The following is a 16,992-nucleotide window of genomic DNA, read 5'->3' as shown; positions in this document are numbered from 1 at the left end:
CTTCCATTTATTCTCAATGTATTTTGTATATATACTTTTAAACCCTCATAATTCAGCTTGATATTTTGTATATCTTTTACTTGCTGGTTGGATGACCAGTTTTTGGATCATGTATAAGATATGAGAGCTTTGTGGGATTGTGTTGAATTTTTTCCTCTGTAGTTAAGCCTGTGTTATATGCTCACATTTTTTCTGCTTACTACATTGGCTTTTCCATTTTTTTTTTTTTTCCCTTATTTTTAAAGACAATGATTTGACCCTAATGACTTTATGATTTTGCTAAGTATCAACCAGATTTTTAAGCAGTATGAGTTTTCTGGCTGTAGAGGTTTTGATATGAATGAAAATAGTGAAATATTTGCCATTTTATGGCCTCTTGACTTCTCATCTCTTGCGAGTAAATATTGAAATCTTCTTTCCTGTTGAACCAAACTTGGAGTCTCCAGTTCTGTTTCAGATGTAACGCTGTGTCTTCATCCTGAGGATGAGCTCCTGTGTTTCTAGGGACATGCAGTTCTGGAGGTGAAATGTAGTTGTTTTTATATCACTTGATTGTGTGGTTGGCAATTATTTGGTTAATGAGGCCAGAGCTGCAGTTTCATCCCATGTGCTCTAATTCACTCACCAATTTTTTGTAGAGTGTTGTTATGTTCCAGGCACTGTGCAGGGTTTGGGAGACAGGCAATAATCGTACAAATACAAGCCATTGTTTTAAATAAGTTTATGGCAAGCTCTTCACTAATAAACAGCTGAAGTGTAGTGTTTATTAAGTATTATATATTTATATAAAAAGAAGCATACTATTAAATATATACCCAAATAGATTGTTTTAAATTAGAAATATTACTCAGTTAACTTAAAAGAATGCATCGACAACTTGCTTACTGCTTTCTAGTTTCTTCCTCTGGTAAATAAATGCACAACTAAATATAACATACACCTAAATTATAAGACTTCTTATGAGCCTAACATAAAGATAAGCTGAAGGGGCTTGCTGGTTAGCTCAGCTGGTTGTGCATTTATTTACCAGAGGCAAATAAATGTTATAAAGCAAAACTCAAGGGTTTTTATTTTTGTTTTTTGGCTAGCTGCCAAAATAAAAACAAGAAAACTGAGCTGAAGAAAATTTCTACTAACTAGATGCTACCATCAAGGAAGACAATTTTTTAAAAAATTGAAATTGTTAGCCGTTGTTAGGTTCAACTCTCCAGCATTTTTTTCGTATAACTTCGTATAATGTATGCTATACGAAGTTATTACGTGTTGTCAGCACCACGCCCAGCCAGTGAGCGAACCGGCCATCCCTATATGGGATCCGAACCCGGGGCCTTGGTGTTATCAGCATCGCACTCTCCCGAGTGAGCCACGGGCCGGCCCTGAATAGAGCAAATTTATAGTTTTGTATATTGCTTGCATTTTGCCACGTAGACATTTTACAATTTTATAGCTTTGTGCTGGTTAATAAATACGGCTTTTGTGAAGTAACTCTCTAGTATGGACACAAATACAGGAAAGAAGGTGGGGCAGCTTTTCCTTTTTCTCACTCTGCTTTGTCTTTGGGGGAGGATTTTAATTGGGGAGAGCAGATTGTAAAAACATGGCTAGTAGACAATCGTAATTATTTTCACAAGGTATTAGAAGATAGCTTTAGGGCCGGCCCGGTGGCGCACTGCTACAGTGCGCTGCTTGCGAGCGCGGCGGAGCTCCCGCCGAGGGTTCGGATCCCACATACAGACCGGCCGCTCACTGGCTGAGCAAGGTGCGGGAGCAACACCAAGGGTTGCGATCCCGTTGCCGGTCCCGGTACGGGCGCAACACTGAGGGTTGCGATCCGATGCCAGTCACGAAAAAAGACAAAAAGGAAAAAAAAAAAAAAGAAGAAGATAGCTTTAAATGAAAGCTAGCAAGTTATTCTATCCACACATTGTTTTGTGATGAAATAAGAACTCTTCTTGTTATGTGGCTGCTATGTATTGATTGCTAAATATGTGTACTGCGCTCTACAAAATGCTTTACATTCATTATTTTCTTTACAGAAACCATATGAGGATAAATCCCCATTTTATAAGCATGGAATCTAAGGCTTAGAGAGGTTAAATAACTTGCCTAGCTCACATCTATGTGGTAAACACAGGCTCCATAGTTAATGTTTTTAATTTTTAGGTTAGGTACAATTGCCTATTATTGTATGTTCTTATATTATAATAACTTGTAATCTAGTAGCTCTCCGCCAGTTATACGTGGTTTAAAAGTAAAGACTAGTTTTCGTAGAGAATTCAAACTATTATTAATACCTTATTTCCTCATTGTGGTAATTTCCACCCCATAAGGTGTGAACTCACACACAATCTGTATCATCTGTAAAACAGGAATTAACCTGAGTAGGTATTCTCAAGCTTAATTGTAAAAATTAAAGGTAAATACAAGAACTACTGTTTGAAGAAACACTGCTCTTCAGTATTTCAGGTATAACATTACAGGGACAGGGACAAAATTGACTGTTGCTGTTTTCCAGTTCATATGATTACCTATATTTACTTTCTTCCTGAGTTGTACTATAACACGATTGAAAAGACTTAAGTAGATATTTTATGCACAATATATATAGCAAGTGTTATGTAGTGAATTTAGATGACAAAAATTGATATTGAAGCTGAATATCTTTTAGTTACTATTTTAAATTTGTTTTAAAAACTTCAAGTTTATTAGTTTTCTCTATTAACTAACATTATATTGGGGAATATTAACTCATAGAGAGTTAATAAACTGAAGGAAAAGAGAACTCCCTTAATATACATAGATTTACCCATTATGGAAAATGACAACCACTGTAAAATAATTGATTTATTACAAATAAAATAGCTTTCTTTGTATGCATATGTGTATATCAACAGTGGAGTAAAATTGGTTCAAATCCTGGTTTTGTCTTTTAAGCCTAGCAACCTTGGTTAAGTTATTTAGCCTTTCTTGGTTTCGTGCTCCTCAGTGGTAAAGTGGAGCTACCTACCTCAGAATTGTGAGGATTAAATAGACTATCTGTATAAAAAGCTTAATATGATGCTTAATAAGTACTCAGTATTTGTTAGTATATTGTTAAATTACTCACTGAACCAAGAAGACTTGGTTTTAAATATTAGTACTATAAAAAATTCCATATTATCTTTTAAAATGAATAATATTTGCTGCTTCTTCACTAAACAATATGCCTTAGTAATCTTTTTTGTGGCTTCCTAAATTTATTCCCTAAGGAAGAGTATGATTCAGAAACTTTTCTTTTGATCATGATCACAGAACTTAATTGCAGAAAAATAAATGAAAAGAGACTCACTGAACAAATTCCAATTTATATGGAGATTTTAATAAAGACCACTTTTTTTAAATGCAACTATTTCACTTATGTTATAGTGTGACTATTGCTAGAAATATGAAGATGGTTCTTAACTTTTTTGTGTTCCCTTTTCTTTTAAAACAGGGTTTGTGGATGCACTTAGATGTTTGCAATGAGCACTGTGGCTGGCATGCCCCAGTGTTTTGGATACCAATGCATAGGACTCCATAGTAATCGAATTTACCAGAGGCGAACGTCATGAGCATAGTGATCCCATTGGGGGTTGATACAGCAGAAACGTCATACTTGGAAATGGCTGCAGGCTCAGAGTAAGTATTTAAATTGAAGGTATTTTGGATAGGGAAAAGCAAAATATTTCAAACAATTATTTGAGCACAACCAAGCAGTGCTTAATTTACATTTATATTTTTTCTCATTTTGGACTCTTGGCTAACATATCATAAGTAACTTGAGGCAAAATGCTATAATTTTTTCTAATTCTCTTTGTCTTTTCCATTTGCTAATTGTTTGCATCAAGAGTCAAGATAATGTTGTTGTTTTTCATGTAAGACCTATTGTGTTAATATTGGACAACAATTTGGTTTTAAGGTTTGGTTTTTGTTTTTGTTTTTTTTTTTTGGTGGCTGGTCAGTAGGGGATCCAATCCCTTGACCTTGGCGTTATCAGCACCACACTCTGAGTGGACTAACTGGTCAGCCCTTAAGTTTTAATCTTAACTGACCTTTAAATTTTAATCTTCAGTAACAGTATACGGATATATTGTAATATCCATTTAAACACAGGATTTACATTTTTAAAAAGAAAGGTTGTGTTGAAAAAATTCAAGCCATTTTCAAGCAGGTGAAGAGAAATATTTTCTGCTGGATGATTACTTTGACAACTTTTGTTTTTATGGGAGCCATTGCTAATTGTTCTACCCTGCATTTAGACTATTTGGTGTAGGCACTTGTCTGGATAGATTTAATTATCTTCTGTTTTTGAATGACTGGCTACTTTAACACTAAGTTATTGCTGTGAAGATTATGTTTGTCTGTTTTTGGAAATTGCAAGGGGTCCAAGTGAGTCTTGAAGCTGAGGGATGGAAAGATGCATATGTTGGTTCTCAGGTTCAGTATATAGGTGTATCTTACTTTAATGGGACTTTTATCCATCAGGAAGCTGAACTTGATTTAAACTTTAAAAAAAGAAATTTATTTATTTTAGGGCTTCTGAAACTGTGATATGGAAAGCAAGAAAATGCTGTTATTGTTCCTTCTTTTGCTGGCATTTGAAGTGGTCTAGAAGTGTTTTCACCACTCCTACTTCTGCCATTGGGAAAGACCCAGAGATGCTCTCTAATATTCTTATAATATACTATATAGTCCATTTAGCTGTGTGATTATTATAGTTTAGTTTTTAAAAAGCCATGATGATTTTTACACTATGTGTAAGGCTTTTTTTTATTATTTTCATTTTTTTGTGAAATAATAGATTCCCAAACAAGGCACTCTTGTTACAATTGACTGCCATTCATTCTGCCCAAATATGGACATTGCTAAGCAAACCTAGAAGCAGGGCTTGAGAGGCAAGGGGTTCCAAGTCTAAAGCTTCTTTGCTTCCTAGAAATATTCACCTCAACAGTCTTTTTTTTTCTTTTCTTTTTTTTTTAAAATTAATCCGATATGTAATGTGAGATAGACTTACGCCTTGTTTGTGTGTCTAGTATGTATACTGTATGGCAATTCACAAACAGAACAAAGCCTTATATTAATTATACAGTTAAAAGGGAGTGAATAACTTAGTGAAAGAGGGCAGTGGAGGAGTAGGTACCTGCCTATTTTTTGTTGTTAAATGCATTTATAGAGTATTTATAGAATAAACATAATGTATATTATGGAGTGAAATCTTTTCTGGTACAAATACAGCCATTTTTATGATGGGAAAATGATTCACTTTGTAGTTAATTACAGAACATCTTTTAAGAAACACTTCTGTTTCAAGAAATGACTTTTTCCTGTTCCACATAAAGGTGTATGTCCCTCAGTCATAGTTTTTCCTGCTCAGAGGACACAAAGTACAGGTGGTATCACTTTTTACTATGGGACATATTTAAATTCTCCTTTTTAAAATATAAAACCTGTAAGTATAAAAAGACCTCTAAGTCACATTTTTTTTTTTACCCTACCCACAGAAACATAAGTTTTTGGAGCTGTTTTCATAAGAAATTTTGATGTAACTAACATGCTTCCTTTTTATTTCAATACATAATCAAAAAATACTATAGCTGTGTAAAATGCAGGAAGCTGGGGGGAAGTGCACATGGGACTCCCTTGTACATTCCTTTATTACCTCTTTTAAATCTATAATTATTTCAAAATGAAAAGTGGGTTTTTTTTTATTATTATTTTATGGTACTCGTGTGGCTATGCATTTTATTTATTATATACTAGTTACGTTTTAAAAATGATTGTACTGCTACAGTACAAGTATACCACTAATAAATTAAACTAACTTAAAATTTAGGAAGTACTCAATGAGTGTATATTGAATTAATTAATGTACTGGCTCAGAATTTATACTTACTTCTAAAGCTATAAAAGAGAACATGTTAGATCACTTATAGTTTATTTTTATCTAGTCTGCTTGTAGCATTTTATAGATAGAAAATTGAAGATCTAGATTAGGAACTATGAAGAAGGGGTTTGCTGAACTCTAATCCAGTGTTTCCATTCCCAGTAACATTTGTTCCTGGATTATTGTCTTTAAAATAAAACTCAGTCTGGCTGGTTAGTTCAGTTGGTTAGAGTGCAGTGTTATAACACCAAAGATTCAGATCCGCGTACCATCCCACCACCAAAAATTAATAATAATAAAATGAAATAAAACTCATTATTTCCACCAAGTCCGGTTTTTTTGTTCCATATTTATTTTCCTCTTATCACCAAGTTTTAAAAATCGTGGCTTCATTTTGCCTTTCCTTCAGGGTTGGAGTCTTGTATTTTACTTCTTCCTATATTCCCCAGTACCTTGCCTAGAGTTGGCTTTTCCTAATCATTCGAATTAAAAAGAATCATTTTAAAATAGCTTAGGAATAACTAATTTGCAAGGATTGATAGACTATGAGTTAGAGATATCTGCTTTAACAAGAAGAACAAAATTTTGTTTCATGAGCTTAAGTTTTTTTGAAAGCTATTGTAAACATTCCATAGTCAAATTGAACTGAAGATATTTTACTTAAAAATAACTATATACTCTACATACATTAACAAAAACCAATACGTAGACCTTGATGAATAGAATGGAGTTGGAACCAGTCCCCAATGTATAATGGTTCGACTTACAATTTTTCAACTTTATGATGGAGCAAAAGTGATACGTGTTCAGTAGAAACAGTACTTGAGTACCCATACAGCCATTCCGTTTTTCACGTTCAGTACAGTAGTCAATAAATTACATGATATTCAACACTTTATTATAAAATAGGCTTTGTATTAGATGATTTTGCTTAACTGTAGGCTAATATAAATGTGCTGGGCATATTTACTTTAGGCAGGGCTAGGTAGGCTAAGCTGTGATATTTGGTAGATTAGGTAGGTGCATTAAATGCTTTTTCTACTTAAGATTGGGGGGGGGGGAACAGCTGGCTAGTACAGGGATCAAATCCCAGACCTTGGTGCTATCAGCACTGTGCTCTAAACAACTGAGTTAACAGGCCAGCCCTGGATTTAAGATATTTTCAACTTACAATGAGTTTATTGGGATATAACCCCATCATCAATCAAGGAGCATCTGTACTTATAGTATTCTCTAAGATACCTGAAAAAATTGCCTATTAGGCACTCTTGAATCTTAGCAGTAAGCCTTTTCTTTCGTAGTGTCTGTCCTTGGATTTGAAAAATACCAGTCACAGCACATAGGATTAACCTATTTAATAAATATGTAACAAAGAAAATGGGCTTGGTGGGAATAATGACTGACTGATTTTCTTTGATACAATAAAAAAAAGTGGAAAAGTAATAATATATTTAATGAGAAAATTGAGCTAGGTGTAAATATAATTTCTTTAAAAGCCTGATTAGCAAAATAACCATAACTGGAATTATCAGGAGACCACCTTTCTTACCTGGAAGCTATATCTGTAAAGTTTTCTGATTAACCTGCATGTTCATAATTGTAGGCTAATACTAGAAGACTTCTTGCTGTCAGGATAATTTTTTAGGACAAGACAAACAGTTCAAGAGGAAGCACATTTTGAATCATCATTTATAAGCGTCAACTGCATGGAAAGTGTTTTACTAGAGGTTAGGGTTACAAAGGTGAAGTGTAAAATTTTATCCCTATTCTTAAGGAAATTGTAATCAGTTGGGAAGTCAGAACTCTAGATCAGAGCTGTCAAACGGAAATATAATGTGAGTCACATAAGTAATTTTAAGTTCTCTAGTAGCCACATTAAAAAGATTTTTTAAAAGTGAAATCGGTTTTATTATAGATTTTATCTAATTGAATATATCCAGAGTATTATTTTAACATATAATTATAGTTTACGTTCTTTTTTTCTACAACAAATCTTTGAAATTCAGTATTTCCAGCACCTGTCAATTCGAACTAGCCACATTTCAAGTGGTTATTAGCACATGTGTCTAGTGGTTATTGTATTGGATAGAGCAGCTCTAGACTTGGTAACAAGGTGGTAGGATCTCAGAGGAGAAAGAACAGGCTAGTTGTGAAAGTGAGACTATAACAATCTATATCTGAATAAGAGGGACAAGGATCTAACTATGAGGTATGTATTATCATTCTCAATTTATAGGTTGAGGAAAATGAAATTACAGAGCAAGTAAGTGGCAGAGGCAGAACCTACTGATGTGTTGATTTTAGGTCTTTTCTATCACAGCATCTTTAGTAACATTATTACAAAGAATGATTTATATAACATAACTACTTTGTTTTGTTATATGACTCATTAAGCAATAGCTTCAGTTCTAAAAGTATTAAAGTATAATAAATGACTACATACAACAAAGGTTTCCTCACGTCTTTGCTCAAGGATAAGGAATTGTAAAAGGAAAGGATATAGACTCCATTATCACTAGATAGACAGGAAAGTTGAGCCAGAGTTCAGCCATTTATTAGACTATATGTTTTTATCATAATAGATAGAACTTCCATTCCTTTTTACCTTTTCCACCTCTGGCATTCTAACCATATGAATTCCTAAATTGGTGACATAAGCAAAAAAAAAAGATGGGAAATCCTTCTGGAGCTGAGAAGTGGGAAGAGATATAAATGGGAAATGTTAAATTTTTTCTTTCCTAGCTTTTTTTTTTTTTTAAGTCAAGTTCTTTTTCCTTCTCAGGCACCAAGAACTTGATTGCTAACATTATATTCCCTTTAATTATTATTACCCCCAAATATCCCTCAATACCATTAGAAATCATTATAATGAACTTTTATATAGTTGTGTGTATTTCTGGGTGAGGTGATCAAATTAGTAAATGTGACATGTTTGAATTTTGGAGGAGGACTCTAGCACTATTCCTGACAACACAAAAATGCTGAATAGCTATTTGTTGACTAAAAGCACTAAAAAGAAATATTTAGGTTATTTCAGTCTTATTCTGCCACTAACATGTTAGTGAGCCTTTAAGCCACTTAATTATTTTAGACTTTGTTATCTTCATTTGAAAAAGGAGTTTTGGATTGAAGTGTTGCTATGACTTTTTTTGACTCCACATTTCTGAGAATCAATACATTTTTACCACCTATATTTTGCTATTAGTATTTGATATTGTTATTTCAGTGTCACTAGAGCCACTTGCTGACAGAATTCATTAATTGTTGGTATTTGGGTATTTTGAGTTTAAATTTGTGTAATTGAAGACACTAACTGTTTTTAGTATAATGAAATGTTTTCAGTAGCTTTTTACTTGTTCATTTTTCATTACTGCTTAACTTTTTTGCTTATGATTTTTTTACATTTAATCCACTATCAAATTACTAATATTTTCTCCTGCTCTTAAAGTGAATGTTGATTTGCTTATCCTAATTTGGAGTGTTTTCACTTACATGTGGTTTTGTTTTAATGTTCAAAAGCCTGTTTTCAAGTACTGACCTAGGAGCATTGTTTAGAACTATTCTTATAGCTCAGTTGGTTAGAGCACAGCCTTGTAACACCAAGGTCATGGCTTCAGATCTCTGTACTGGCCAGCCAGCTGCTAAAAAAAAAAAAAAGTAAATAAATAGAACTGTTCTTAGAATGATGCTGGCCTTTTCATTTGTTTCATACTTAATGGTAAAAAATAATTTTTCACTTGAGATACTGCATACAGAGCTCACTGTATTCATACAAGTATCTGTAACATACGATGGTACTTCAAAAAGTTCATGGAGGGCCGGCCCGGTGGCGCGCTGGAGAGTGTGCCGCTTGGGAGCGCGGCGGCGCTCCCGCCAAGGGTTTGGATCCCATGTGGAAACTGGTTCCCGCTCACTGGTTGAGCGTGGTGCGGGCGCAACACCGAGGGTTGCGATCCCGTTGCCGGTCCCCGGTACGGGTGCGACACCGAGGGTTGCGATCCTGTTGCCGGTGCCCGGTACGGGCGCGACACCGAGGGTTGCGATCCCGTTACCGGTCAGTAAAAAAGGCAAAAAGGAATTAAAAAAAAAAAAAAAAAAAGTTCATGGAAAGATTGGCATTATCATTTAATTCCATTTTTCTATGAACCTTTTGAAGTACCCTTGTAGTGTTAATTAAGCAAATTTCCTACAAGCAAGGTGTTTTATATGTAATATTTCTTAATCATCCCAGCAGAAAATCAGACAGGTATTACTCCTGTTTTACAAAAGAAATGGAGCTCAAGGAGATTAACAAATTTACCTGTGGCTGCATAATTAATAAAAAGTAGAGTTAGGTTTGAACCCAGAATTGCTTGGCTCCAGATCCATGCTGCCACATAGGTCAGAAGGGCCAAGTTTTGGTAACACATGAGTTAAATGAAGTAAAATGCTAGATGTGATAAACTGAGGACAATTGTCATATCAAACCTGTTCTCCATTTTTTTTAATCTCTTGTATTATAATGTGTCTAATTTTAATATGACATCTTTAAATATAATAGGTCATAATAGGGATGAAAGAAATGGACAAGTTTGATCACAAGTTTGAAGGACCATATTGAGAATTCAGTGGAGGTCTTTTATACCCATCAGTACAACAATTAATACAACCCATTCATGTGCCATTACTGATACCCAATGTGTGTTATTGAAAGTTTTAACAATGAAAGGGAAGATTAGAGATTTTACCTAAAAGACTGGTATGAACTTCTCATCAAAACCCACCTATATTTTGAGGGTTTGTATGGGGAAGAAGTTAAATTTTTGATGAGGGAGAAGAAAATCATAAAAGTCCAGTATCTGAGTAATTAGAGTTTATTTATTCAGTAATTCTAAACTTTTTTTCTAAATGCCTCTCTTAATTTAATAATTGGCATTTTTCTCTTGTTAGATTTTCAATTCACCTAACTTATTTAAGTGTCTACACAAAATATATATAATGTGGCTTGGATGATAATTTATGGTGGCTTTTTTAAAGAATAAGTATATTTTGGTATAAACAAGTAAGATTTCAAATTTGTAAAGTAGTTCCAGAAAAATGTGGTATGGAGTAGATTACTTCAAACAAACTTTGGGTAGATTACTGCAAACAAAATGGTAGTTGTTCTTCCTTTGAAGTTTCCTACATTAATTTAGAACTGCAATACATTTGAATATAGCCTATTTTCATTTTTAAGAATGGAAATATTACATAAAGAAATAATTCTACTTTTGGGCCGGCCCGGTGGCACACTGCTACAGTGCGCCGCTTGGGAAGTGCGGTGGCGCTCCTGCCGAGGGTTCGGATCCCACATGCAGACCGGCTGCTCGCTGTCTGAGCGAGGTACGGGAGCAGCACCGAGGGTTGCGATCCCGTTGCCGGTCCTGGTCCGGTGTGGGCGCGACACTGAGGGTTGCGATCCATTGCCGGTCACGAAAAAAGACAAAAAGGAAAAAAAAAATAAAAAGAAATAATTCTACTTTTGATGACCAAATATGTTCTCCATATTTGTAAAGTTAGTGAAGTAATAAAAATTGAAGTGGTATAGATTCAGGATTACCAGAACATAGGCTTTGTATAACTCTAGTCTAAAGTAAGATCTAGTACTATTTTGCAATACAGGCTATTTACTTCATTAAGTCACTAATCCACAAGTATAAACTGTAGTCTAGGAAATTTCACAGGAATGGTAGGGGCAGTGCACTTTGGTGGGAAAAGTCCTAGACCAATTTGAAAGATCTAGGCTTCAGTATTTTCTTTTCTAGTATAACACCATGTGACTTAGAATTAAGAGTTCATTTTACAGATGTGGAAACTAAGACCCAGAGTGGTCATGTGGCATGTCCCACGGATAAAGTGAGTTTATGGTAGAGTTAGGGCTTGAGTCTAGAGTTTGTGACACTTAGATTAGGCATCCCCTGGTCTGTAAAACTGGAGGTTGGACTATGTGATCTTTAAAATACTTCCTAGGACAGTGCCTGAATGTCATTTTGGAGCAGCAGAGACCCTATTATCCTGAACAGTTTCTGTTTCACTGTACTGTATTGCACACCAAGCAGGACTCAGCAGCTGATCCTCTACCAGTAGCTTAGGGAGTCAACGATCTGCCCTCTGCAGATCCACTACTACTAGGCCAGGACAGTGCTACTGTCAGTCTCCAAGACCTCTGTGGGGAAGGAAACCACACCTTGATACTCCCTTGGGGCCAGATGAAAACCAGCCCTACCACAGTTTGTTCTACCAGCTTTACTTACCACGGCTTAGCAACAGCATTTTACCTTCTCCAGACCCCCATCATTCAACTTAAACCTTGATCCTATGTCTTTTATCTGTGCCTCTAATTCCTGTAATTGCTTGGGCATTGTCTAAAATGTAGGTTCGTTCAGACTCTCGAAACCTTGCATTATTCTCCCTTTTATTAATCTCCCACCTGCCACATATAATTTGGCTTTTACTTTGACCATGCCACTGTCACATTAAAGCTAATGCATGGTTTTCAGGCCTGATCTTGCAGCAGAGTTTGATACTACTGACTCTCTTTACCTCCAGCATTAGTGAAAATATTCTTTTTTTTTTTATCATGGTAAAATACACATAACATTTACCATGTTCACCATTACGAAGTGTACAATTCAGTGGTATTAAGTACATCCACAATGTACCACCATCACAAACTATTTCCAAACTTTCATCACCCTGAACAGAAACTCTGCATTCATTAAATAATAATAACTCCTTCTTTTCCCCTCCTTTCAGCATCTCATAACCTCTATTCTAGTCTCTGTTTCAGTTTGCTTATTTTAGGTTCGTCATACAAGGGGAATAATAAAATATTTTTTCTTTTGTGTCTGGATAATTTCACTTAGCATAATGTTTTCAGTGTTCATCCACATTGTAGCATGTATCAGGATTCCATTCCTTTTTGTGACTGAATAATATTTCATTGTGTAGATATACTGTATCTTGTTTATCCACTCATCTCTTGATGGACACTTGGGTTGTTTTTACCTTTTGGCTATTGTGAATAATGCTGCTTGTGCAAGTATCTGTTTGACTCCCTGTTTTCTGTCCTTTTGGGTATATACCTAGGAGTAGAATTGCTGGATCATAAGGTAATTCTGTGTTTAACATTTTGAGAAATTGCCAGACTCTTCCATCTGATTTTCCTTTTATGCCTTAATTTCTTAAAAATGTTTCTTCTAGGGCCGGCCCCGTGGCTCATTTAGGAGAGTGTGGCGCTGGTAGCAGCAAGGCCTGGGTTCGGATCCTATATAGGGATGGCTGGTGCACTCACTGGCTGAGCGTGGTACAGACCACACCGTGCCAAGGGTAGCGATCCCCTTACCAGTTAAAAAAAAATTTCTTCTCCTTTTTCTTAAATATTTATGTTTTCTAAGAGTCTGTACTTATCTTACTTTATAAACTGTCCTCGAGATTTCATCCACTTCTACAGCTTTCACCATTTTCACACAATCACAAAATCATGACTTCCAAATTATCCTTAACCTAATTCTATCTTATGAGTTCTAGCCCTATAACCCTTTGCATTATTAGACCTCTTAACTTAAATGTCCTGTGAGTTCAAACTCAGTAAAATCAGTACTGTGCTAATCATTCCTTTCTTGCTCTTTCCAAAAAATTCACATTAAAAAAAAGCCCTCTTATTCTAGTTTTCTGTTTTTTTATGCAATGGCAAGCAATAATATGCAGAAGCCATGATCTTTCTAAAAACAGAGGTCATTTAATTTTCCTCCTTTTCCCATCACTTGATTCCCTGCTGCCATTATGCAAAATTTAAACTCCTTCTGATGGTATGTAAAGGCCTTTTGTATATATGGCAACTAACCTTTTTAGACTCATTACTTCTTTCTCTTAAGTATGTACAAGCTTACATAGGTTTATTTTACATGTAACCTATTTTGAAACGCTTATTGTTCCTCTAATAAAACTGTTTTCAGGTCTCCACCTTTGTTCATGCCATTTTATCTGGCTGGAATGCCTTTCCCTCTTCCTCTTTCTTCCTTCAAAATCTGGTTTCTGTGCTCTCTTTTTTTTTTTCCTCTCAGTGGAGTATAACTTTTTATGTCTTTCTATCCCCAGTGCCTAAAGTGAGAGAGATACTTCTCTCTCTCTCTCAATTAATGTTAGTTGTGTCGATTCTGTTCTGGGAATAGAGTTGGACAGTAATACTGGATTAATATCAGTATTACATCCTGATATTAATGAAGTATTTTCTTGCTGTATACTATTTAGGGGATACAATCTACTTATTATTCATTTTTTTTCTTGGTATATAGTATTTCGGAGGGAGATTTTTACTCCCCCCAAAAGATAGAACTATTCCATAATGAAGGCAATGAATGGTGAGTGATAATAGCGGACATAATATTATATGTGCTATACAGATTAAGCCTGTTTATGAGAACAGATTATACTCCTAGCTGTACTTACTGACTTATCAACACATGCTTTTTTCAAAAAGAAGTATATAATCTGTATTAGTTTGTGTCTGTTGCTTGCAACAAAACACACGGAACTGGGTAATTTGTAAGAAAATGAAATTTATTACTTACAGTTTCAGAGGCTGGGAAGTCCAAAGTCCAGGGAACACATCTGGTGAAGGTCTTCTTTGGTGGTGTCTTTACAGCAATGCAGGGGTCTTACATGGCAGAAAATGGCAGAGCAGAGATAGAGAGACTCTCTCATATGCTCTCCTTTTAAAGCCCTCAGAACCATGCCCCTGACCACCATTATTAATCCATTCCCTCCAACAATCTAATCACCTCTTCCAGGCCCCACCTTTCAATTACCATAATAGGATTTCCCACCCTCAACAGCAGTTACATTAAGGGGATTAAGCTTTAATGTATGGACTTTGGGGGACACAATTCAATCAATCCAAAGTAACATCTCTTATAGGTATCACTACCACCTGTAGAAAGACCATTATGCTTTGCTGGTTGAATGGACTTGAGGGCTAGAAGTGCTTTAGAGTTGCTTTTTTCCCCATAAATGGGAAAGTTTTTCCTGATCTGTCTATCATGTTAATGTTTGATATACTTTCAAAAGTTTACATAAAGTATATATGCACACTTAACCTTTTTTCTTTTAAATGTAAGAAAAACATAGTTGTTACAGACATTTCAGAAAGTATATTACCTAATATATTGGAAATAAAATGGAAATAAACATTATCCATAATCCAACTATTCAGTAGTCAGTGATGACATTTTTGTATATACTTACTAGGTTTTGTTTTTTTTTAAATCTCCATGTATGCAAGTACCCAGGGTGATAAGAAAAATGGTATCATACTGATTGTATTATCTTGTAATTTGCCTTATAGGTAAGTGGTTTGGGCCAAAAATTTCAGTGGAAACAATATCCTGGCATAATTTCTGTACCTATATTTGATTATTCTATTGGAATAAATGTGAGGAGAATTACTAGGTCAAATGGAGGACATGATCTTTTTAAGGCTACTTACATGTGTTGCCAGATTGCATTCCTGAAAGTTTGTTATCTACTCAGAAGAAATAAAACCTTGGCAATTTGGGACATTTACTATAGCAGGAAGCAGGTTCGTGGAATTTAACCCTTGAGGGTATCACATTATGACAATATATAAGATGTTCAAAATTGACCTTGCCATCTAATTTTATGTAATATATTCTGAGAAGTTAGGGCTTTATACAATAGTTAAACAAAATTGCTACAAAAATAATTATGTTTTAAAAGTTGATGTGGCATGTATCCCCAAGATCATCCCTAGGTTCAATGATTTGCTTTAAAGACTCATAGGACTAAGCATGTAGTTGTATTCATGGCTAAGATTTATTACAGCGAAAGATTCAAAGCAAAGTCAGCAAAGAGAAAAGGTGTGTGGGGTGAAATCTGGAGGAAACCAAGCACAATATTCCAAGAGTCCTCTTCCCATTGAGTCACATGGGATGCACCTAATTTCTTCAATAATAATTGTGACAACACACGTGAAATGTCTACCAGGGAAGCTCATTAGAGACTCAGCACCCAGAGTTTTTACTGGGGCTGGCACGTAGGCATTGTCTGCCTAGCATGTACCCAAATTCCAGATTCCCAGAAGGAAAGTAGGTATTCTATATAAACCATATTGTTTGTACAAACAGTTTAGGCATAGTAAGCCACTCTTATCATTTGGAAAGAGTGTTTTATCAGCGTAGGGAACTGCTTACGAACCAAGTTCCCAAATGCCAGCCAAGGTTCAACCCTGCAAGCAGGCCTTTCAATCCTATGATAACTTGTTTCTGCACAGGTGACTTTTGCAATATTAAGTCAAACTGTATGAATGTCATTTTTGTATGTCAAAATTGGTCTAATATCAGTAATTTCATATTGTTCAACTTAATAGTAAGGGAAGACAGAATGAACTACAGTTGAACAACTCTGTGCCAGTATTTTAATGTTATTGCATTTAATTTTATATTGTGAGCCAAATATTACTTCATCTTACAGATGTGAAAACAAAGGCTTAGAAAGGTTAAATAATTTCCCTGTAGTCACAGACTGTAAAGTGTCAGAACAAGGGTGATATTCCTGGTCTATTTTAGGTCCATGTCTTTATAATTACTGTGCCAATGCTAAGTGTCAGTTGTGAGTTACATTCATTACTGTCTGTGTTTTTCTAATACTTCTACAGAAACAAAATATATAAAACAGATAAGAGGAAAACAGTTCTGATTGAAAGGAAGTGAGGGGCTCACAGCACTTTTACCTCTACTTTTACCATAGACACTCCTGAGGATTCTAAGAGTTTGATAATCACTGCGCTCTTAGGAAAAGGAAAAGGAAATGGGAATAACTTTTGTTTCAGAAGCTGTGGTAGGCAATTGTGTGAAATCCTCATTTTTTAATGCCAGGAAATCCTGTGATAATTTTATTTTGCTAAATGAAAGATTAATTATTGAGTCTTTTTTAAAAAAAAAACCCTTACTGTGACATTTAAAATTTGATTATTTAATGTGTTAGAATTTTTTAAATTTAACCTAAGTCAGCATATGATTTTTTTTTTTTTTTTTTTTTTTTTTTTTTTTTTT

At 35.0% G+C, this 16,992-nt stretch overlaps 1 protein-coding gene across 3 annotated transcripts in view; it reads left to right on the top strand.

Moving 5' to 3' along the window:
* The window catches only part of KMT2E (lysine (K)-specific methyltransferase 2E), a 96,511-nt gene that overhangs the window by 19,440 nt on the left and 60,079 nt on the right, over positions 1 to 16,992 (top strand). For all 3 annotated transcript variants that reach the window (XM_008568010.1, XM_008567994.1, XM_008568003.1), the window contains one exon: positions 3,473 to 3,657. In XM_008568010.1, coding sequence (XP_008566232.1) covers positions 3,587 to 3,657 — 71 coding nt within the window. In that variant the 5' untranslated portion in view covers positions 3,473 to 3,586. The remainder of the gene's footprint in view (positions 1 to 3,472; positions 3,658 to 16,992) is intronic.

Source organism: Galeopterus variegatus, unplaced genomic scaffold (assembly GCF_000696425.1).
Source record: "Galeopterus variegatus unplaced genomic scaffold, G_variegatus-3.0.2 Scaffold20, whole genome shotgun sequence".
NCBI lineage: Eukaryota > Metazoa > Chordata > Mammalia > Dermoptera > Cynocephalidae > Galeopterus > Galeopterus variegatus.
Note: the sequence above shows the minus strand (reverse complement) of the source record. Positions and strands in the feature narration are given on the sequence as shown.